General features: G+C 32.9%; 1 protein-coding gene across 4 annotated transcripts in view; it reads right to left on the bottom strand.

Moving 5' to 3' along the window:
- Nucleotides 1-9,315: 9,315 nt before the first annotated feature.
- The window catches only part of 5-HT7 (5-hydroxytryptamine receptor 7), a 270,839-nt gene continuing 255,429 nt past the window's right edge, over nt 9,316-24,725 (bottom strand). For 2 of the 4 annotated variants that reach the window (XM_003705650.3, XM_076539716.1), the window contains exon 7: nt 9,316-13,261. In XM_003705650.3, the coding sequence (XP_003705698.1) occupies nt 12,626-13,261 (636 nt within the window). In that variant the 3' untranslated portion in view covers nt 9,316-12,625. The remainder of the gene's footprint in view (nt 13,262-24,725) is intronic. The other 2 variants (XR_013040476.1, XR_013040479.1) reach the window with 2 other exon arrangements.

Below are 24,725 nucleotides of genomic sequence, written 5' to 3'. Positions count from 1 at the left end.
GGATCCTATGCAATTTGTATTAAGTTAATGTATGTGCGTGTGTGTGTGTGTGTGATACAAGCTTTTTACTGGATGTGGTAAAGAACTTGTATATAGAGTGAGAACTCATTTATCCTTCTGATAAATGAGGTTGCATTTGGAGGGTGGAAGGGATTTGGAGTTAGGGTGGGTCACTGTCGTAGCAACCTCCGCGTGGTGTGACCTGGTAATCGATATCGTTTTCTAAACATTTCTTTAGAAATGAACTTTAGAAAACGATATCGAGCTAATAGCTACGAATTAAATTATAATTTCATTTGTTCACATTTTCTTTTACGAAAATGTTTGGATAAATTAAGCATATATTACAAGTTCTACACTTATCCAAATCTAGAAGATTTACAAATCTTATAATAAAATGCAAATCTTTGCAGAACTAGATGACAGCAGATAAGACGGAAACCACAAATTAAACCAGAGGCAACGCTCGCGACACCTTTGATCTCTCGGAAACTCGAGACCATTAAATTGCTTGTACAGAGCGAGAAATTTAAATCGTGCAAAACTACTTTCATGTAAGTCTCTAATAATTTGGAGTATATTTGTAAGAAATTTTCTATACCTTACTAATATTATGTTTTCAAGAATTTTTATCTAATTGCTCTACAAAATATATTTGAAGATATGTATTGCGAATGGTTAGTACAAATACCTTATAAGAAAATGAAAAACCATATATCACAAGAAATTACAGATGAATGTTACAGGGATATGACAAAATATTTATTACAAATAAATTACTGGCGAATATGCAGGATTAAACTGTTCTTTTTCGACCGCCTACACCGTGCACATGCGCACCCCCATTTTTTTTTATTTGGTTGTTTAAATTGGTTGTCCTCTGTCCTTCTCTAAGAGGTAAGTTTCGTTATCTAGTATTGCCTCTTGTTATATCTGCTTTTTATCATGATAATATTTGTAGTACAACCTGAAATTACCAACAAATAGTAAAAATGTCTTGTTCTATGAAAAAACACAGTTGTTTCAATGATTCAGCATGTGAAGGCTGGATGGCGCTAGGTGTCTTCAAGGATTCACATCCGATAATATAAATTTTGCAGTAGGTATGGCATTGAGATTTCTAAAGTGCACTTAATTGTCTAAATTATTTGACTCACAATAAACTATTATTTACTTCTACATATTAATCTCTGCGATCTCTTACATTATGGATGCAAATTTCAATGTAAAACACAATTACAAAGAACATTAAGTTACACTCTAATGTAGTTACTATATCTTTTTTTAATATGTTCAATGAAACTACTTCTAGAAATAAGCAACTTCTTGCAAAAATTTTATTTATTATCAGTTTCACAATGTCTTTTTTAAATTAGACATATAGCATTCCAATACATGGATAATATTGCAAATGATTTTAAGACTTGTTTCCTTGGCTGCCATTTTCTCCACAAAACTTGCATCTAAGCGTACATTGCCCTAGAATGCACGTCAATGTACCGTAAGTAACTTAAATTGCAATATCAATATTACATTTCACAGAGGATGCAATAACACTTGATTTGCATTTCAAGGTTAAAATAAAAAGGAAACACTAATGTTTCAGTTTCTTTATTGAACAACAATTTGCAGAGAGGTTTGACATGAATAGAAAGAAACCATAAGAAATAGTCAAGGTTCGTTGAAAATTCAAGTTCGATGATAAAGGAATTCCAATAATTGATCATTTATTTTAAATACAATTTCGCACAAGCAGTAATAGTTACACAAAAAGTATGTGTCGACATTTCCACAGATCAATTTAAATTTACTTTTGCAACCTAATTCTACTGTCACGTAAAATTGTATTTAAACATGTTAATCAGATCTGATGGTAAAGGTGCAAAAAATGAATACATCTTCGAATTAACGCGTTGAAATTAAATTCACAAACAGAATAAATTTAATGTAGATTCAATCGCGTCGAATTAAATCCCCGAATTTAAATACAATTTCGTACGAAGATTAAATTGATTACTTAATTACATAAACGAAATTCGTGTAAAATTGCATTTAAATACAGGGATACTTAAGAGAAAAATATAAAAGCGAAACAGCACCCGTCACATCGATTTGAAGCTTAAACCTTGATGAAAATGACTACACAAATCTTTCATCGATTCGAATACAAAATGGCTGTCAGACGCAGCAAGCAATCAGAGTGAAATTCGTGTCGTTTACGGATTTCGATCGAGACATTCCGCAGAGAAGGCTACTGGTGATTTAATACAACATTCACAGGAAATACAGGCTTCGAACGTATATTAGTACCTCAAAATTTTCAGAGCGATCATCAATCAAAAATATCAACCGATGCAAGCAACTGCGATTAAAATAATTTTGAACTCGCAGTTCTGAAAAAATATACATCTGTTTTTTGATTAGTGAATATTATTTCAAACGAACCTACAGTATAGTTACTTGAATAAATCCGTTTCGTCTGCAACAACCTAATGCATCTTATATCAATAAAAAAAATATCTTTTTAGCAAAATTTTATTACGTAATATTATAATATAATGTTTCATATTATATTAATGGGAGCAAAGTTTCATATAGAGCATGTCGGATGAAGAAAATGTTCTTTCGAAAATTGAAACGTTTGGAAATTATAGATTGCCGATTATGTGATAGTTTTGTAGTCATTAACATATATTATAGAATAACAATAAACTTCAGCGATAAATAGTATCTACAAATAGTAGTCAGAATTTTACATTATTCATAATTTTCAACTATTATAGCTAGTATTACCAGCTATTTATTGATAATGGATAATAATGGCTGTTCGCAAGTAGCCATAAATCGCTAGTATCATTATAAATCAGCAACGATCCTTATTCGATACATTTTTGGCGATGAATATATTTTTTACAATGAAAAGATTGTCGTAAGAAATAAATAAAATTACAATGATATTTTTAATATATTTTAGTTTTGAACGGAACTTGGTTGTTGTATAGAATGAGACAATAACTTTGTTTATTAGCAGTAATGTGTAAAAATGATGTATAGCTAAATTGAGTGACGCGAAAGAGAACTTTGTAGACTTCATCTCTTTTAGCTTAAGTTTAATAGCTGTTACTCCCGCAATTTTCGTAAGCTGGCATTATAGCTCATTTAAGATCAAATGCGGTGATAAAATAAACTAAGGATGCCAAAACACTTTGGGCTTTAATTGAATTTTCATGAGCTTCTTCGTAAACGAAGACTTGCTTTTTAGAGATAAAACAACGTCTTTACGGTGTTACTAATTGCTGAATTAATATTCAGCGGCCTCGCATTTTGTGAAATATAAGATTATATTATTATTTGGATGTTTGTGTAAGTAAAATAATATCGGGTTATATTATAAATATATGAGTAAGTATGTACATCAAATATGCAGAAGTGTGCACAAGAAATATAATTTCTTATTAAAAATGTTTTACTAAAAACAAAGTATGACTTTGTCGTAACTTTTTGTAATTACTGTATGTTATAATATCCTTACAATATCTTGTAACTTTTATTTAATATAATTGTGTAACAATTTTTTGTCAATTTTGTATATTAAAATCTTGCTCTAATTCTTTGTCATTCTTATATTTTATGATTCTGTTACAACTTTCCATAATTCTATAATGATTTCTGATAATTTTTTAAAAACTCACTTATGTCCTTGTTCAAACAAAAATTATCTTCTTTATATTTCGTTCTCTTTTGCCACATACAATTTTTTTATACTACATTTTCAACATTATTACAAATAATATAAATTATCTAAATCTTAAGTGAATTATTGCCTCATTCAAATATTTATGTATAGAGGCATCTAATATGCAGAACTTGCACTATGCAAATGAGTTTGATTATAAAAATTGTTGAATAAAAAGACTGTATAATTTTAAGAGAAATGTTTCACTAAAATTATATATACATTCAATGAATTAGCGTATATTAATAATAAAATAACCAAACTGATCTTAGGTTATATTTAATTATTATAATACTTAATAATTACAAAGTTTCGTTAATGATTAGTATAAAAATATATTTTCTGACGTCTAACGTCAACAAAATTAATTGTAAGCTTGCTTTGAAAAATTGATTTTATATTCTTTGAAATATGCGTAATATAAATACAATAATGCATTTCTTTTAAAATTATGCAACCTTTTCGAGTAACAATTTTCCTTATAATATATTTTTTGTAGATTAAGTACAAGTATTACATATTAGATGCAGTTTACATTCTTGAAACGGAACAATTATTAATAGCATGATAAATATCGACAAAAAGAAATCCAGCCATGATGACATATACATTGTGCCTCACAGTTAGTGTAGATCCCTGAAATGGGGGGTGGCTGACGTGATTCTGAATAAGACTTCCCTTTGCAAAAATGGGATTTGAAGCTCCGTTTTTGAATTATTAAGCAAAGACATGGACCAATCAGCGCGCGAGGATTACGCGCGCAAACGCGAGATTACTTCGAGCTAGCTGCTGAGCGCGTAGTACTTACCACGCGTTGTATTTACCACGCATTGTATTTACTACGCGTTCTTTACCACGTACTGCACTTACGACGCGTTGTATTTATCACGTGCTGCACTTACCACGCGTTGCTTACCACGTGCTGCATCTACCAAGCGTTATATTTACCACACGTTGTATTTACCACGCATTGTATTTACCACGCGTTCTTTACCACGCGTTGTATTTACCACGCGTTGTATTTACCACGCGTTGTATTTACCACGCATTGAATTTACCACGCGTTGCTTACCACGTGCTACACTTACCACGCGTTGTATTGACCACGCATTATATTTACCACGCGTTGTATTTACCACGCATTGTATTTATCACGCGTTGCTTACCACGTGTTGCACCTACCAAGAGTTATATTTACCACGCGTTGTATATACCACGCATTGTATTTACCACGCGTTCTTTACCACGTATTGCACTTACGACGCGTTGTATTTACCACGTGCTGCACTTACCACGCGTTGCTTACTACGTGCTGCATCTACCAAGCGTTATATTTACCACACGTTGTATTTACCACGCATTGTATTTACCACGCGTTCTTTACCACGCATTGTATTTACCACGCGTTGTATTTACCACGCATTGAATTTTCCACGCGTTGTATTTACCACGCATTGAATTTTCCACGCGTTGCTTACCACGTGCTACACCTACCACGCGTTGTATTGACCACGCATTATATTTACCACGCGTTGTATTTACCACGCATTGATTTTATCACGCGTTGCTTACCACGTGCTGCACCTACAACGCATAGTACTTGCCTCGCCTTATATTTACCACGCGTTACATTCACCACGCATTGATTTCTTACGCGTTGCACTCACCAAGCGTTGAGTATACCATACATTGCATTTACCACTCAGTCGCTAGCTCGAAGCTGTCGCTCTCGCGTCTGCGCACGAGTAATTCTCGCGCTCTGACTGGTCCGTGTTTTTCCTTAATAATTAAAAAACGAAGCTTCAAACCCCATTTTTGCAAAAGGAAATTTTATTCAGGATCACGTCAGCTTCCACCCATTTCAGGGACCTACACTAATTGTGTGACACTCTGTATTATTCACCTTGACACATATTAACATTTTCCTGAATATCTTTTCCCTATAACTTAATCGTTGCTCGTTGTTCATTAAACAGTTATAAAGCATAATAAATTTCTTAAAAATTAAGATTTGTACAGGTGTCAACCCACGAGCTGGCTAATGTTTTATGATATACAATATAAAATAAATGTCTCAATGATCGAAAACACGCTGAGTTTAATTATATTAGTTTACATTAATATTTATAGCTCAATATTCTACTAAATATTTTTTACTAGTAACATTGTAACAAACAACATGCAACCAAGTTATGAGGAAAAGTTATTCAGGACGACGACCTCGACATGCATTAAGGTCACTGTAACTGTATCTTTTGTCAATATTTACCAATGATATTACACATCGTAACGATACCGAACATTACATAAGCGTGTAACACAGTCTACGATAATATCTCAATAAATACTATGATACAAGTAAAGTACAGCGAACATCGCGTGTTTTTGTTAAAATATTCAAGAGCCAACGTAACAATGTAATCACATATGAAAATATCATTTAACGCCGTGATAATACTGTCACAAATTATTCCTACAAAATCTTCGACACGAGTTAAAGTACATTTTGGTTCTCGCAGCTGAAATCACATCACTTTCTCCCATTAATTTATCGCCGTTACTTGGAATGATTCTCTTTGTTAGCACCATGCACGATGATTTATTATTTTAGAGATATTTATTTGTAATATTACTTAATAGCACGCGTCTACCAGTTACTGTACCTTCATGAAGTTTCATACAATTTTAACAAACTGTTTATTGCATATCTTTTCTTTTTGTTCGTGGTAACATGTGTTTTATGTTTCTTTGTTGGAGGTGCGAGGAAAATTACACGAACCAGTGTTCAAAATTAATTCATTTAAATTGCAAGTATAATATAAATAAACAGGTAATGTACAATGTTAATCAATTTTGTATTCGATCATTTTGGCTACGTAAAATATGTGGATTTTAAATTTACTACCTGAGTTTCCTCGATTTTCTTTCCAAACACGTAAAATTTGAGCTGAAGCTTTTTAAAAGCGTGGGTTACAATATTTTTATTACACTACAGGTTTGAGTGCAAATGGTTCTTTCTTTATTTTTATTGTTTGCACATAACGCTTCGAAAGTGATTATTAAGTTATTAAATAAAATAAATAATTTCTCGAATTGTTTCTTGGCGAGAAATGAGTAAAATTCTTGAATATATATAAATTTTAGAATTTATAGATATTGGGAATCATCAATTTTTTAATGAAAAAGTTAAAAGATAAATTAGGAGATTGTCAAATTTAGAGATTTGGGAATTTTCAAGTTTACAAGCTTTTGGGCATTTTCAAACTCACAAATTTTTGGAGCTATAAACTTCCAAATTTAGAATTTTATTAATTTTCAAATTTTCAAATTTTCGAATTGAGAAACTTAAGAAATTCCCAAATTGCAATTCTGAATTTACAAATTTACAAATTTTCAAAATTGATAAAAAAAATCGATAAATTATCATTGATAAGAAATATTTAATTCTACAATTTTTTCAATATCTTTTTAAAAGTTAGTGACAATTGTCTTCCATTTAAAGAACGATTGTTCAAATATACCATAAAAACATTTTCCAATCTACAAAGTAAATGTTATTCTCTCTACATGGCAAGGAGAGTTCTTCAGGACAGCCATGACAATACAATATTTCAAAGTCAATAAAATGTGTGAGGTGCTTAGTTTCCCATAAAATTACCTAAATATTTTCTCTGTACCACCATTAATTACAATTACATCAGAGGAAAGAAAATTTGTTAAATATTAAGCGCTGTATTTTTTCCTTGTACAGTATTTCATAAAACAACCGTCAAGATGCACCCTCGCTTTATCGAAATAAATATCGCAGTAATATGTCGTTCGAATCTTTCACCAGGATTTTTTCGTCGAGAGCAAATCTTGCAATTCCTAACACCCACTAGAATAACATACAGCTTTCCATTCGATCGAATTTCATCGAAACTAGAGGTCGAAGTAAAAGCTCGATTACGAGTCTGGTGAAAATCTCTCAATTGGTCAACCAAAGTTTTTACATACCGTTAAAAGCAAACTTTTACAAAAACTTTGAAAGTGATATTCTCATTGGCACGACCGCTGAATTCGGATTAACGAAGACGGAGTCCGATTCGTGATCACGGAGTAATTTCAGATACAAAATGGCGACTGCCGGGTGCCTCTCGAGTTGCCTCATTCGACCAAGTGGTAAGAGTCACCTCTCGAATGTAAAGGTTTAATTATTTATAGGAAGAACAAACGAAAGCAACTTCTGAAATAGTATGTGCTGTTTTCACTGACATATGTATACACTGACAGATCAGAAGATTAACTTGGAAGATACACCCACTCTTAACAATCTGTATTACGACTGTCTTAGGTCTGACAAAATATGTCTGGCCACAGTTTTCATTGTGGTAGTCAACGTGTTAAAACAGAATGATCCATATATTTCAACAATAATTTATCTCTGAATTATGTCTAATAACCAACCAAAGTTTCAGGTTTCACATTACAAAATTTTATTGCATTCTCGTCAAAATGACTGCTTTCTTTTATGTTCAAAAATTTGGTCATCGTACTTCTGTCGAAATGGCTGTCATAATTTCTGGAGTTAAAGAACGTCCGGTATTTACCTTTTCACTTTCTTTTCAATTTAAAATCAAAGGTGCATTTAATCCCGGTAATTCTAGCGTTAATCGTGAAACGATTATCGCGAGTATTTCTCGCGTGCGAAATACTCGCGGAGCAAACATTACCGCGTGGTAACAGAGGTTTCCCATTGAGTTTCGCATTGGTTTTTCCCTCGATGCACTCTGTATCGATCACGCAACACTGGTACACGATTTTACGTTTCCCCCGAGTCCCCACTGCACTATTCCTGCCATGAAAGCATTCTAAATTCGATGCAATCACGATTCTCCGACGGGGATCGACAGATTGTATCGGACAGCCACTTCTTATCCCTTTTCCTCGCCAGTAAACGTAATCGCGAGAGAAAAGTTTTTCCGCTTCGTGGAAATCCACGTTCGACGAGGGAGATTGTTTGCTTTGCTTTGATAGAACTTCGTTCAACCGAGTATTGCTGGTTTCTTGTTTTTTAATACCTGGCTTAGGTGCTAAATAATGTGCTCATTTGTTACTGTATCTGTATGAGATTTCTTCATCTGGAATAATTGTTTCGGTTTGTATTTTTTAGATATTTATCTTGTGACTTGATAACTTGTACTTGATAAACTTTGTTTGTGTTGTTCATTTTTTGGAGGTCTGTTGGTGTAATTAATTTAGAGCACATGAGATTTTGTATTTTTATAAAATTGTCAATGTAGTAAATATTAAATTAATATATTGTATACTGAATCTTTTAAATAATTAATATTTTATTGAACTTATTAAACAGTAAGAATTATTATTTACCTGAATTGAATCAATAGTTAAAATTATTATTTAACTGAATTTAATCAATAGTTAAAATTATTATTCATCTGAATTCATTAAACAGATACAACTAATATTCAACTGAGTTTATTAGATATTTAATACCTTCTCCAATAGTTATTGATATTTAATTAAATTCATTAATAATTTAATAATTTATGAAACTTAACCTAATAAATATTGACGAAAACTCATAATATAATAATATAGATATAAAATTAAAATTAATTAATCATATTATATAAACTTTATGTAAAAAATTATTTGTGTACTACGAACAATAAATTACATAATTATGCAAATATAATTAATTTTAAATATTATTTCAGATGTAAAAATCACAATGAAACAACTGTAACTAATTACAGCTGTGACAGGCTAGATGGCACTTCAGTCACGAACGACATGTCGCATTTACAGCCGCCATTTTGTGAACCGTATACCTCTTTCAAGTATGTAACCAAATAAAAGTAGTATAAAATTGATATTTACATTTTTATAAATAGTTTGATTCAAATTTTTGGTATATAGCAAATGTAACAGATAATTAGTTTACAACAAATAACAAGAAATAACTTAAAAATATAACAAATGTGTAACAAATGAGTATTCATAAATGAGTCAAAAATGAGTAACAAATGTGTAACAAATGAGTATTCATAAATGAGTCAAAAATAACTAACAAAATGGTAACAAATGAATGTCTATAGTGAGTAATAAAATGAGTATTCATAATGAATAAAAAATGAATATCAAATGAGTATCTATAAATAACAAATGGCATCCATAACACTCCTTACAGAACCTAATAACACTTCTCTTTTTCATTCTGTTCAATTTTTATTCTTCAAGCTCTCACTATTTATCAAGATCAAATCTTCCTCGGAAAAAGCAACTGTCATTTATCAGTTTTTAATAATTCCCTTCAAGGAAAGGCACCAAGAATGAATTCTTCATTTCCACATGGAAATCCGAAGTTATTCACGCCTGTCGGCGTTGAAATTTCAATTCCATCAGCTTTCAATTGATTGTACTCTCCGAGCTGGAGACACAACTTCTCAAATTCCTCACATATTACCCTAAATATCTCGTGCGTTCCAATTCTCGAAACGCCACCTAATTCGTTTATTCCTCTTCCATCAAGACCTTTCGATTTTCTCGCGTCACTTTGTTACCCTGCTTCGTTATGTCTTCATTCTCGGCTCAGCAAAAACAATTTTCCCTATGGAAATTTCTCCGTGAAGAGATAACAAACTTTGCAGAAGAGGTAGAACATCGGATGAGTTGTTCCACAATTTCTAATGTCATCAATTTTCTCTTTCGAAATTGATTAATTTATAAGACTCATTGCTTTCGAGAACAAGTTACAAGTTATTTAAATTTAAGTACGTTTGTTTGGAGTTTTAGAAAGCTTCAAATCAACGATTTTGATTTTTAATGTATTATTTGTAGAAACATAACCTCATTCTGTTGGTTACAGGTTACGTTACGTTATTATTCAGAGACAGTTTTGTTGTTTTGCACAAGAGAAGTTAATTTAGATATATTTCTTATTTTACAGAAAAATGAACCATTCAGTGAAAATTAAAAATATAATTGTTTTTCGTAGTTGAACAAATTTTAGAAACTCGTCATTATAGTGCTGTTTAGAGATTGTCCTGCTGTTCAGAGATTATCGTGAAAGCAGAAAGAAAATCAGTGCTGAAACTATAAGTAGAATAAATTGAAACGATGAGTATAATGGTGAAATAGTAAAAAAACCGTACATTAACAACATAAAAAAAAGATTGATTTTCGCCAGAAAAGTTGACAAGTCTCAAGATTGATGAAAGCATGTTATTTTCGCTGACGAGGGTAAATATTGTATTTTTGGTTCGGATAGGAAAAGTATAGTGTGACGATCAATAAATGATTTATGTTCTTGTAAAATAAGGAGTATGATCATCCCTTCTATGCAATAACAAATACAGAAACACAATGAATATTAATGTAACCTTACTGTAACGTAAATGTGTTAATGTAACATTAACACCTTGTAACATTTTCCACATTCTTTTGTAAGAATTTTGACAACAACGTAAGGGTCTCCGTGACCCACAAATTTCCCAAACAACCATTCAAATGGGAAACACGCTCGTTGTAATCGCACTCCAGAGATGCAAGAAAGCAGCAGTTGCGATGGTTTTACTGCCCTCGTGTGTCACGAGTAATTTTCCGACCGGTTCGGTTTTCCAATTGACATTTCCCACAGGTACGCGTTATTTGTTCGATTTTCTTCCGTCCTGAATTACGATTTTCTCCCTTGTCAATCTTGTTTTTGCTGGAAAATTGAATTTAAGAATTCAAACAAGATTACTACTTTTTTACTGCGGTTTAAAAAAGAAATAGTAGTGAAATCCGCTTATTTTTATTACCTTTGGCAATATATTTTTTGACTTTAGTTAATTGTACCTTACTGAACTTTGCTTGTTATAAACAGTTGACATTTGCAAAATTTATATTTCTAGTCAAGGGTTGTAATGTTTAGGTAGATTATGGGAACATTTTTATGACCTTGAAATATGTTGTATAATAATTCTGAACTTTCCAACAACAATTGCAACAATTTGAAACCTGCTAATTTAATTACTTCTGTTTCACAAGTTTTCCTTTCTCCATCCCTAAAAATCTCTCACCAAAATTAATACTGAAACGTAACATCAACAAATTCAAAATTACACAAAATATTAACAAAATTTCCATATGTTCTCAATGCTTGAATTAGTACAATTGTCTCTCTCAGAAACCAATAATTTAACATACGTCACCTCCAAAACGCATATTCATCGCTAAAAAACGATTCGAAAATTCACAGAATCGAGTGCACTGGTAAACGCGTCTCACATTGAAATGGAAAGAGTCACTATTTTCAAGATACCTCTGCTACTTACACACCGTTCAAGATTATCAACGCGACACTACACATATTACTTTATCCTCTGTACAACATTACGGATCATATACTTCCATAGAATCGTTTCAACTGGACACATCAAGCGTAAAACATACTTCTAACCATCGACTCCCAACATTCACATATTCATCCTAAAACATTTTATCCTAAGTCATGCTAGATTAAGAGACAGTATCCAGTCAGTTCAAAATCCCCGTCTTTACACTTCGATCACAAAGCGTAGAAATGCTTTCACCTGTCCAAATAGACCACAGGTCTATGACCCGATCTTAGCCAACTGGTCGACACGTAGACACAGAGCTTCCAAATGTTCAACGATTACATCCGATCTACCTCCGCACTCCTAGATGGGCACCTACATCCTTTAAAGCTTCTTCTAAGCTTCCAATTGTAAGCTTTTGCACAAGTTGTGGATCCATCTGCAAATCTAGCTTCAGAAAGTTGATTCTCGTTGAAAGACCGATCGGTGTCGTTCACGGCCGGTCCAAGGCCGTCTCGAGGCTGCCATAATCGACCCGACGATCAAGGAACGAGTTTCTCGAGGATCATAGGAAGCTCTCGTTAGGGGCGCTCGCAGCGACGTCGATCGCCTCGATGCCCTGATTGTCCAGGCGTTCAGCGCCCTCCAGCTCGCCAGCTTTGATCTCGTAGTTGTTTATGGGATCGCCGTATTGGCTCTGGTAGAACTCCTCTCGCATCATGTGGTTCAAGTTGCTGCATCGGAAGTAGAGGATCTCGCGGAACGGCTTCCGGAAGTCCCTATTCAGCGTGGCGTATATGATGGGGTTGAGCAGGCTGTTGCAGTAGCCGAGCCAGAGGAACAGGCTCGACAGAAACGCGGGGATCTGGTCGGGGTCTCTGAGGAACGGCCTGACCAGGGCCAACACGAAGAACGGCAGCCAGCAGACGATGAAGGCGCTCATTATGATGCCCAGGGTGGTGCTCGCTTTTCTCTCCTTCGCCAGGTGAAACCTCAGTTTCTTCTGGTGAGGTGAATTTGTCACGCTGCAGGTGCTGTTCAGGTGGTTTCGCACGATCGTCGATTTCGTTGACGTCATCGGTGGAGTTGTTGTTGTGGACGAGGAGAGGATGGGCTTCTCCAGCTTCTGAAGCATGGGACACTGAGACTCGTTGCTCTTGCGGGGACCACCAGCGAAACAACGCACTGCATGGCCGCTGCACTGTAACAGAAAGTAAGGGATTTAGTTTGAAGCAGAAATTAATTCGAGGGTATAAAAAATTTAATTATGGTCATTGACCACTGTGGTATTCTATTTTATACAAAATCGTAACAGGTTTTAGTTTATAAAAGTTTGAATAGACTGTAGGCTCTCACACAGGCCCTTACATAGCTTATGGTAAGGTTAGGTTTATGGTTTGTTTTCGGTTGCGAATACAATATGTCAGTTTTAGGTGGTTATGTAACATATGCAGTTTATTCTGAAGTTTCAATAAAATTTTAATGTATGTTTGAATATGTACGTATGTTAAAAAAGTTAATTTGCATTGAAATTCAGGTAATTGCATTTAAAATTCGTATGCACAACTGTAATTATTGGTATTCGAAGTTTGTATGTGAAATTGCAATTAATTGCATTTAAAATCTCTGGGTGTAAAATTGTAATCAACTGTATTTAAAATCTGTGTAAAACTGCAATTAACTGTATTAAAAGTTTGTGCATAAAACTGCAATTATTTGCAATTAAAACCTGCATATAAAAATGCAATTTTCTGTACATTTTGCATGTAAAACTATAATACAATTGATTGCACATTAACTTTTTAGTTTTAGAATCCTGAGATACCAAAACTCAAAATAATCCTTGAAAATGTGTAATAAAATTATTCCTGCTGAATTACTCAAATTTTCAATAAAATTATCTACAAAAAGAATAAATAAAATAACAAGTAAAATAATAAATCAAATGACAACAAGTAAAAGAGTAAATAAAATAATAACAAATAGAAAATGGATAAAATAACAAGTGAGAAAGTAAAATAATAAAAATAAAATGTAAATAAAATAGCAAGATTCAGTAAGTAAAATAATAAACAAAAAGGAGCAAAACAACAAGTGAAGTAGGTAAAAAAATAACGCACGCAAACAGCGCATAAAATGCGTAAAAATCGTGAAGCAACAAGCCAAGAAAATAATGAAAATTCTCGCGAGTAATTTGCATAGATAAATAGAAAACGCATCGAACGAAGAGAATATTCATGAGAATCACAGTATTTTCAAAGCATTCGGCAATTACAGGCGATCGGATATGCTACTCGAATTCGACGAATGCGATTCATGTATGCGCGATAACAACGTTGCTGCGGTTTTCCTTCTGGTGAAACAAATCTCTTGTGTATACCGTTGCAACTGACTGCTGATGAACAGTTATCACGGCAAATATGGAATTCCACGTTCCGATAAGTTCGCGAGAGCGTTTTGATGTGTGTAACGACGTATAAATCGCGAGTAACGATTGCAACGATAATTACACATCGAGCTCGTTGAACTCGAGAACGCGAGTAAACATCTGCTATAAATTTATCCCTATTCCCTCTGATTCCGGGATTCAAAGGGGTTAAATCAACATTCGTATAAATAAAAGAGGAAACGAAATTGGTGGTTCGATCGGATACGCTTTTGTTAACGTTATATTTTGATGAACTATGCGGTAACTGTAGAGATGTCAAGCTATGAGATGACGCGAGGGGTGGAGCCAAAGTGAAAGGAAGCCACGCCTACGGACCAGCCTCCTACGCAACAACTTGTGGGTTGACATCAGTACTTTATTCAAATACTTTGTTCTCAATTGTATTATATTCAAATTCCTTCTTCTATTGTTATTTTTCTATCATTCCACCACAATGACATAATTGCAACAATCATAATAATAGTGCAATAACATTATTATGTATAATAATAGTAGTCTAATATTATCATGTATAATAATAGTATTATCACGTATAATAATAGTATACCAACATTAATAAGAGTCCAGCTAAAAATGATATAACTCCATAATCCTAACCTAACATCTCCACATTTTCCTCCGAGAATCTTTTCCACCACGCAATTAAGGTTACACGCAATTTATGTTTGTTATCATGGTCATTGGTTTCCAGCGACATAAATTCGTTCGAATTAATTGTTATTAGTTCCACATCCGACAAGCATAATTCTCCTTCGTGCGAAGAAAAATAACGACGATGAAGGAAATTAATTACTCCGAATTTAAAGTGCACGAGATTACGATCTGCAGTTAAATTAAAGCGTAGAAAAGAATCGAACGAATTAATCAGGCAAAGTGTAATTCGGAAGGTTGATGTGATTGGGTCGGACTCGTTCGGTTAAGAAGAGCCATCTTAATGTCAAGCTGGATTTAGAGGTACGTTAACTTTCTATCGAACTTGCATATAATTCGATTACGGATGAAGAGACGTCGAAGTTGAATGTGAAGACGCAGAGGAAACCTAAGGGGACTCGTTTCTATGTACATATTTAATAACGAAAGGGGATTGCTTTGCGTTATGTTAAAGTGGTCGCCGTGGAATTAGCGAAGCTTGAGGCAGCGGTAAATCCTGAAACTGTATTGGATAATTAAATACGACGAGCGAGTAATTTATTAGTTGGATTATACTGCGAGGCAATAATATTGTAATTGAAGGTGGAATATATTATGGAAGTTTTCGTGAGTTTTGGTTAAAATATTAATTGTGAAACTTTTTGGAGAATGTTCTGATTTTGTTGGGGATGAGAGATGAAGAAAAGTGGGAAAGGGAAGACTATGTTTGGGGAGGATTTATGAAATGTAGATGTGAAAGAATTATTAATATTGAAAGAGTTGTTAATTACTGTGAGTACAGAATATTGTTTAATGAATCGTAGAGTGACATTCTTGGTAGCTATAGGTAAGTTGCAGTTAAACAGTATAATAACAACATAATAATAGTATAACAATAGTATGATAATAGTATAACAATACTTTCATAATTAAATGTGTTATATTCAGTTATGCAGTTACGCAGTCATACATACATATTCAAAAAATGAATAATTTTTTGGTTTACCAATCCTATAACTTTGCAAACATGTAAATTTCTAAATTTACATACTTCTGAATTTTTATGCTTTAAAATCACTCAATTCTGAAATTTATAACTTTCCAAGTTATAAAATTATTAAATTATTAAATTATCAAGTTATCAAACTAGCAATTTATCAAATTATCAAATTAACAAGTTAACAAGTTGACAAGTTGACAAGTTGACAAGTTGATAAGTTAAATTAACAAGTTGACAAGTTGAATAATTGACAAGTTGACACGTTGACTAATTGACAAATTGACAAATTGACAAATTGACAAATTGACAAATTGACAAGTTAACAAGTTGACAAGTTGACAAGTTGACAAGTTGACAAGTTGATAAGTTAAATTAACAAGTTGACAAGTTGAATAATTGACAAGTTGACACGTTGTCTAATTGACAAATTGACAAATTGACAAATTGACAAATTGACAAGTTAAGAAGTTAACAAGTTGACAAGTTAACAAGTTAACAAGTTAACAAGTTAACAAGTTAACAAGTTAACAAATTAACAAGTTAACAAATTAACAAATTAACAAATTAACAAATTAACAAATTAACAAATTAACAAATTAACAAATTAACAAATTAACAAATTAACAAATTAACAAATTAACAAATTAACAAATTAACAAATTAACAAATTAACAAATTAACAAATTAACAAATTAACAAATTAACAAATTAACAAATTAACAAATTAACAAATTACCAATTTACCAAATTACCAAATCACCAAATTACCAAATTGCCAAATTACCAAATCACCAAATTACCAAATTACCAAATTGCCAAATTACCAAATCACCAAATCACCAAATCACTAAATCACCAAATTACCAAATTACCAAATTATCATACTATTTAACTTGCAATGATTGAAAAATCCGCACGTGCTTTCTGAAAGTCTAATCTTATCCTCCGAATAACTTCCAAACTGCGATATGCAAGGAATTTAATCTTCTTAACAAGCAAATTCCACAATTACTCGAAACTTTCCTCGAAATACCATAACGAACTACTACTTTCCGTAAATCACTACCAAAACAAATTATCTCAAGAGTAGGTAGGTCGCAGCGTTGGTATTAAAAGGCAATTGTTTGAAGGCCTAATATTTATAAGTGGAGTGTAGGTTGAATAATTGTATAACACCGACATGCACTTTCTACTTATTTTTAATAATGTTCCAAACTGAACGACTACGTGTCTACATGTATCCGATGTTTCGAAGTGAACAACGTGACTATGTATCCGATGTTCCGAAGTGAGCCTCGTGTCCATTTCGTGTCTATTTTTTCGATTGCGTATTTCACAAGATGAAGGCTCGGTGTGGGCGTACAATTTTTACGAACAAGGCTGAGGAAGCAGTTCCTGATTTCTATTGGATACACAAATTCAGGTGGAAATGGAAAACCGAGTGACGTATGCGGTGGATCTGGTACTCACCAAAAAGTGACCGTAGCAAGTAGTGAAACCAAGCAATATCTCGACATGAATAGGAAACTGCAAATAAAGGACTACTACTAAAATTAAGGGTTCCAGATGTGAATAATAATGTACTAAAAATACTCGATAGAGAGTAAGGACTCGTGTGTTATTGCTGCTATTGATTTGAACCTATACAGTGTCCACAGAACTTAAAATTGTATATTATTGAAATTTGGATCGAGATCTAACTCTGTCGCTATGGTATTCCAGGACCTAAACATTTAACCTCAAACTTGCTACTCAAAATTAACAGCTGATTTGATAAAGCAATCACATCTCTCGTGTTTAGTTACGTAGTCACTTTAAATATAGAAGGGCTCAAGGGTTTTATACGTAGAGCGCTAATTATCGGGCTTCTCGAACGAAATGGTACAGCAACCGTTTTATCGCATTATTTCTCAGAGCCTGTGTTTACCGTCAGTTTCATAATCGTCTTAAAGTCACTTGGAAGCATTAAGTAACTTCAACGAGGCGTTGGAATCAGTTTCAAGCAAATGGCTTGTGTCATTATGGAACAAGCTACAATCTTGTTCGCAACTAGGAACAATATGTAAATAAATTGCTTACTATTCGCTGGAAATTTCTAAATATGTAAATTGACTGGAAATATTCGCTGTTTGATAATTCTGGAGATGAAATGCTAAATTTTCGTTTAACTGTGTTTCAGAAATAGTAAATATTAGGATTTCACTGCTGGATTTAATAATAGAGTTCTTTAAACAATTCTTATTAAAAATTTTTTAAAAAATTCTTATTGAGAGTTCTTCAAAAAAATAAGAAATCTCAATAAGAGTTCTTTAAACAACTTTTATTAAAAATTCTTTAAAAAAATTCTTATTGAGAGTTCTTTAGAAAAATAAGAAATCTTAATAAGAGTTCTTTAAACAACTCCTATTAAAAATTTTTTTTAAAAATTCTTATTGAGAGTTCTTCGAAAAAATAAGAAACCTTAATAAGAGTTCTTTAAACAATTCTTATTAAAAATTTGTTAAAAAATTCTTATTGAGAGTTCTTCAAAAAAATAAGAAATCTCAATAAGAGTTCTTTAAACAATTTTTATTAAAAATTTGTTTTAAAATTCTTATTGAAAGTTCTTCAAAAAAATAAGAAATCTTAATAAGAGTCCTTTAAACAACTCTTATCAAAAATTTTTTAAAAAACTCTTATTAACAGTTCTTTAAAAAATAACAAAGACTTTATAATCTTAATAAGACTTTTTAAAAATACTTTTATTAATTCTTAAAATCTTTAAATCCTTGAAAATTCCAAATCTGCAAAAACATGAAAATTTAAAGATTGCAGATTCTCCAAATTTTGAACTTGCAGGGTTTAAAACTTCTGCAATTTTACAGACTCATTTAAAGTCCCTAATCATTTAAATTTCATCTCATCAAAAGTATATCGAGAACAAGAATGTAAAAATTTTGAAAACCATATTCGGAATGATCGTAGTACGAAATCAGGACAAGCTCGCGTTCCAGCGTTAGGTTATACCGCAGTGTTGCAAAATATGCGTGGCGTGCAATTTATGTGCCAGAGAGAATAGGTTACAGCCGATGAAACCAGTCAGATACCGGAAATCGTGCTGCCTTGCTGGAAAACGGACGGTTTTGTTTCGAGCTCTCGGTGCTAGGATCCTAAAGAATTACAGTCACTCACAAAAATATCACGACGCTATAATTTCTTGCATTGTACTCCGCATCTTAATTAATTGTGTGCTCTGTGCTACTTCTTTTCATATAAATCTGTTACATTTGTGAATAACGATGAGAAGACAAACTAAATTAAAATAACCTGTTTAGTTGTTAGTAGACAATAATTAGTTTACTTGTTAGTAAACTAACCGCAATTAATTTACTTTTTAGTAAACAATATCTAGCTTACTTCTTATTAAGAAATTAAATTTGAAGAAATCAAGCAAAAGATTTTCATCGCATATGTAATAATTATTATTGACAAAATAATACACATTTAAATATATTTTTAGTTAATTTACATATTTCGAGTTTACACTTGAAGATATTTTATGCAAAATCATAATTTAATTCAAAGAACTACTTAGCAAAGCCACGATTTATTTTACCAGGAGTCAAAAAGGTTGAATATCGAATCAATATCAGCGTTCTTTCATCAAAACAATAAATTGTTACTTCACTAAGAACAGTGTCACAAAAAACAGTGTCTAAAAATCACTCAAGTAAAATTTCCCGAGCACTCTGACCAGAAAAAGCAGCGAAACTTTGTATCAAAGAGCAGGGAACTATAATCTCACCGAGGAAAAATACGTATCACGAATGAAAAATGGCCACCAAAAGTGCAACAAAGTACATCACGGTTCGCATAGAATTTCTGGAACCGTGAATAAGTCAAGGAGGAAGTTCTCGTAAAAGAGTATTTCTTGTTACACGCAAAAGCCATTTGCCCGCGAAAATCAGGTGTTCGGCGATTGCTCGCAAAGCCGGTCTTGCGAAGTTGGTTTCGGTGTTGAATAACACCGAAATATGTTTCCCGAATCCTGGAAAAATTGAATTTGCCGACGCAACGTGTTCCCGTGCTATTGGTGAACTCGTGGATTTTCGACCGGATATCCTCTCGAGACAACGTGTCCTGCCGTCGTCGCGAATCGTGATAGATGGCGCATGAATGGCTGACACGAATTTCAATGGAGATACATCGTCTCGGATTTAACCAGCCTCGAATTTTCGAAGAACTTGCACTGGAATTTCCGGTACGAATGTATTACAACGGTCACGAGAAGTTACATGGCTCGAAATATGTTGTCTGTTGAATTGATCTATTTTTAAAGTGGGACATGTTCGTTTTTAGAAAAAGGAGGATAAAACTTGATGCAAGCAATCTTGATGCAATTAAATGTAAGCAATATTAATGTAACTTGATATAAAGCACTAGTAAACACTCTACAGAGAAAATAATTGAAATTTTTAGATATTTAATGAAAGGTCTAACTTGTCATATTTTGATGTCTGGCGTCTGATGTGACATCTCTTGACATCTCTGATGCATTCACGTTTCATATGTGATAAGTTTTATTTAAATACTTAATATGATTTAATGTAAGGTTTAATTTCAATTATAATGTGTAACAGATCACTGAGTGCAAAATTGACATAACCTTTTAACTTTCTTTATTTGTTATCCTTAACCTATAATTTTACCCTAATAATTTTAACCTAACCTCTCTTGCAATATTGAAATAAATAACAAAACTTGATATGTTAAATATACTCTGAACTTAGTAATCTTTTATTGTACATATTGTAACAGATATTGAACTCAAAACTTAATTGCAGAGCAAATATGATTTATTTTTGTTATATTTGATCTGTGATTATCGTCACGTAATATCATAAGTCCAGAAGTTAATATTGTCATCTATACAAAAAATCAACATCCAGAAAACAAATCATCTGACAAATCATCTTTGTTTAATTAGAAAGGTGTTTATTTCCAAAATACTGCAAATTTGCCCAAACTACACGTTTACGGAATAATAAAATATATCGAACGCAATGAAAAGTGACAGAAAACGTTCGATTAATCCCTGTTGTGATATTCCCATGCCGCATAATCTGTGCATTCACATGCAGATGCATATTGTCAAGCAGTGATACGTGCACAGAACATAATTAAACGGGCTTGTAATTCTGAGTTTCCCTGGTGAGAGATACGTGTAAGCATTATGACGGGCAAATCGGGAAGCCAGAACTCGTATATGGTTGCCATAATCATTTGCGACATACGAATGAAGTCTAACGTTGCCGTACTCCCAGGGTGCGCTCTGCAATCATGAAAGTGCATATACTCCTGGTTTATTTAATGTGCTTTTAATAAACCACTTTATGCAGTGAATTTATGCGTGTATTGTCGATTAAATTTTCAGTTGCAATGGATGTAGGATTTAGTTACACGAAAATATGTGATAACTATTTTATTAGGTTTGATAGTCTATTTTTATTAGAGGAAATTCAGTGAGTGAAGGAAAGCTATATAATATCGTACCTTGTTGAGCTTTTTATATCAAATTTATGTGCAATTTATTTTATTGCATATATAAACCTGGACATTATTTGAACAATTTTCAAATTTCAAATAAAATATAGAAAATTAACATAATTTTTATAGCGGGATAATTTTTATAGTCAGCCATTCAGTTATAGTGAAATACAGTTCTCGTATTAGAATAACAAGTCAATTGTTTGTTATAACAAAATACTTAAAGGTTTGCCTTTCAATAAATTTACAAATATTGATAAACACTCGTAGACAAATTTTTTGTATTTTGTAATGATATACACATACATACATTGTATATTGCAATGTATAATATATGTCTGTATGTGTTAATGAATGTTCACATGTGACAACGCATATCCATAAAATCCCCAAATACCGCATTATCTCCATAAAACCATTTATCAAAATGCCCAATAAGCCCACACTTGATACAATCCACATCACGCATGGCTAATTAACTAATTGGGATGACACAGTTAATTTTCACAGTTATCGCCAGGGAACGTAAAACAAAATTAATCAACCTGCTCGTCATTTGCATCGCACGATCAATGTTATGTAAATTACCGAAAATGCGGCGGGTTGAATCGGTTTTATCCAGAACGATAAGACGAACCGCAGGCAGGGTAATCAGGATCGTCTGGCATAACTTTCGAGATTTATGGCCTCTGGTGATTTAGTACGCTCAAGAAGCAGAAAATCTAGTTACGTGGTCCTCTTATTTGCGCAATTTTTTTCGTACTTCACTCTGAGATATTTTATGGAATGCTGAAGGATGCTACAAGAAGTGAAGAACATAACGATGGCAAATCACGAGTTGGCGTTTGAAGAGGCTGAAGTGTTTAGAAGAATCATGGTTTCTATTAGTCATAATAGAATTCTTGTGTTCCGGAATTTTTACATTTCTGAAATTTTATATTCCTGAGTTTCTACATTGTCGAATTTCTATATTTTAGAATCCTTACAATTTCGAATCCCTAGAATTCAGAATATGTACATTTTCAAATCTGTAAGGCTGGCTATACTTAATACAGAATAGTTTGCGCTGTCTACAGGCTTTCCGAAGGTTTACTTAATATGTGTACCTCTGTCAATTTTAACACTAAACCTACCGGTGTATAATATGCACTTAATTTGAGATGAAAAATGAAGTCAAAAAATAAATGAACAAATGACGAAACAAAAAAAGGTACACACATTAATTCTTTATTTTGACGAAGATCAATACAGATATCAGAAAAATCAATTCAACGAATTGTGTCATTTATAATAAGGATCTTCTACAACGATCATTTGACCGGTTTGATTAAATGCAAATTAAATGCAAATTACACTCCGGTAGATTTAGTATCAATAATCTCAAAACAAATTATTGACTAATATATGCATGAGATCAAACTAAAAAAACAAAGGAAGGTAAGTTATCCCAAAGTACCATAAATCGAGAGAAGAAATAAAACTTCCATTAACTTCCTTATCATCCCCGGACCAAAAAGTTCCAAACGAAAAGAATTAATACATCAATGTTCAAAAACCTGGTATCGCTGAATCTTTCTATCTGGCAAAGAAGTAGAAAGTTCGGAACCGCTGTCGCGAACAGCACGCGGGAACAAAGTACGCGATAAGACTGAATAACGCGATAAAATATACGAAAATATGAATCCCGGTGGATAAAACGAGCATGATAGCATTCCTGTAACGTGTTTTTCCTTTGAGACCGTGCCAGAATCACATTGTACAGACCGCAAGCCACTACGGGAATGTTTTGCAGTAAGTGCAAGGACGACGAGCTTAACCCAGCCACCTAACCTATCGAAAGAACCATCTTTCGACTGCTGGCAGTCGATATTTCTCCAAATCCGACGATTTATCACGGTCGTCAGAGAGACGTCGATACAGTCTCGGCTGCGGTACTTTTTCGTCTCTCGCAAAATCGATGAGTGAATCAGGATTTTTTGTTAGTCTTTTTTGTTACTAGTGAAGAGGTTTCGAGGAGAATATTTTTGTAAACGATGCAATTTTTGAGGGCAATTTCATATAACTTTTTTTTATTGTTTGAAGTTTTTGTTATTGGTGGAAAATGTTGGGGGGCGTATTTTTATAAATGCAATATTTTGTGATTAGTAGAAGATTCCCAAGAAAAAAATTCTTATGAAAAATACAATTTTCTTATTATCATCAAAAGATTCTTCAGAAAATTATTTTTATGCAAAATGCAATTTTTTGATATTACCAAAAGATTCTTCAGTACAATATTTTTATGTAAAATACAATATATTAAGTTGACAATAAATTCAAATGAGAAATTACATTATCAAAATTCATTTTTCAATCAGAAAGTTATTGTGGTTCCATCAATACTGTAATATCAATATTGACAATATTGGAGACTATCGAAATAAATAGCCCAATAAAAAAAGATTGGTTTCGAAGAAATTCATATTTCCTTAAGTAAAATCAGCAGAAACGTTCGAATAAAGAAGCGAGTTAGCGTGATTCGTTCACCTAAACTGATTTTGCCCGCCGTTAGAAGAAAATATCTGATTTAGTCGTCTATATTGGATCGACCACGTTAACGGTGGGAGTCTTTTGTAAAGCCAACACGCCATTTCCCTATCTGATGATCGCTCGCGGAAATAAATTCGCTTCACGTGTGTGTATGGCTGTATCATTCAGCGCAATCGGTCATCGTTAATAAGCAACAAATTAAGATCCCTATCGTGGATCTTAATTTGTCTGGACGTTAACGAAGAGCCTTTTTGCGAACCTCGAAAAAGGATATTCGGTTATTTTAACGGTGAAAGGTGATGGAAGTGAAACTGATGTGAGAAAATATGGGAGACATCGCATTGTGCAAAATTGTGTAATAGAATATTGAAAATTTTTGACGGTGTAATTATGAATGAAATATATTGAAATTTATTTGAGAGATATATAGATGAAAAATAAAATTGTTAAAAAGGATTTCTGGGTATTTGAAAGGCAAATGGTATAACAGAAATATGGTGAAATGGATGTCATAAAATATGATAAAATTAT

This window comes from Megachile rotundata, chromosome 2 (assembly GCF_050947335.1).
Source record: "Megachile rotundata isolate GNS110a chromosome 2, iyMegRotu1, whole genome shotgun sequence".
Taxonomy (NCBI): domain Eukaryota; kingdom Metazoa; phylum Arthropoda; class Insecta; order Hymenoptera; family Megachilidae; genus Megachile; species Megachile rotundata.
This window is presented reverse-complemented; position numbering and strand designations above follow the sequence as displayed.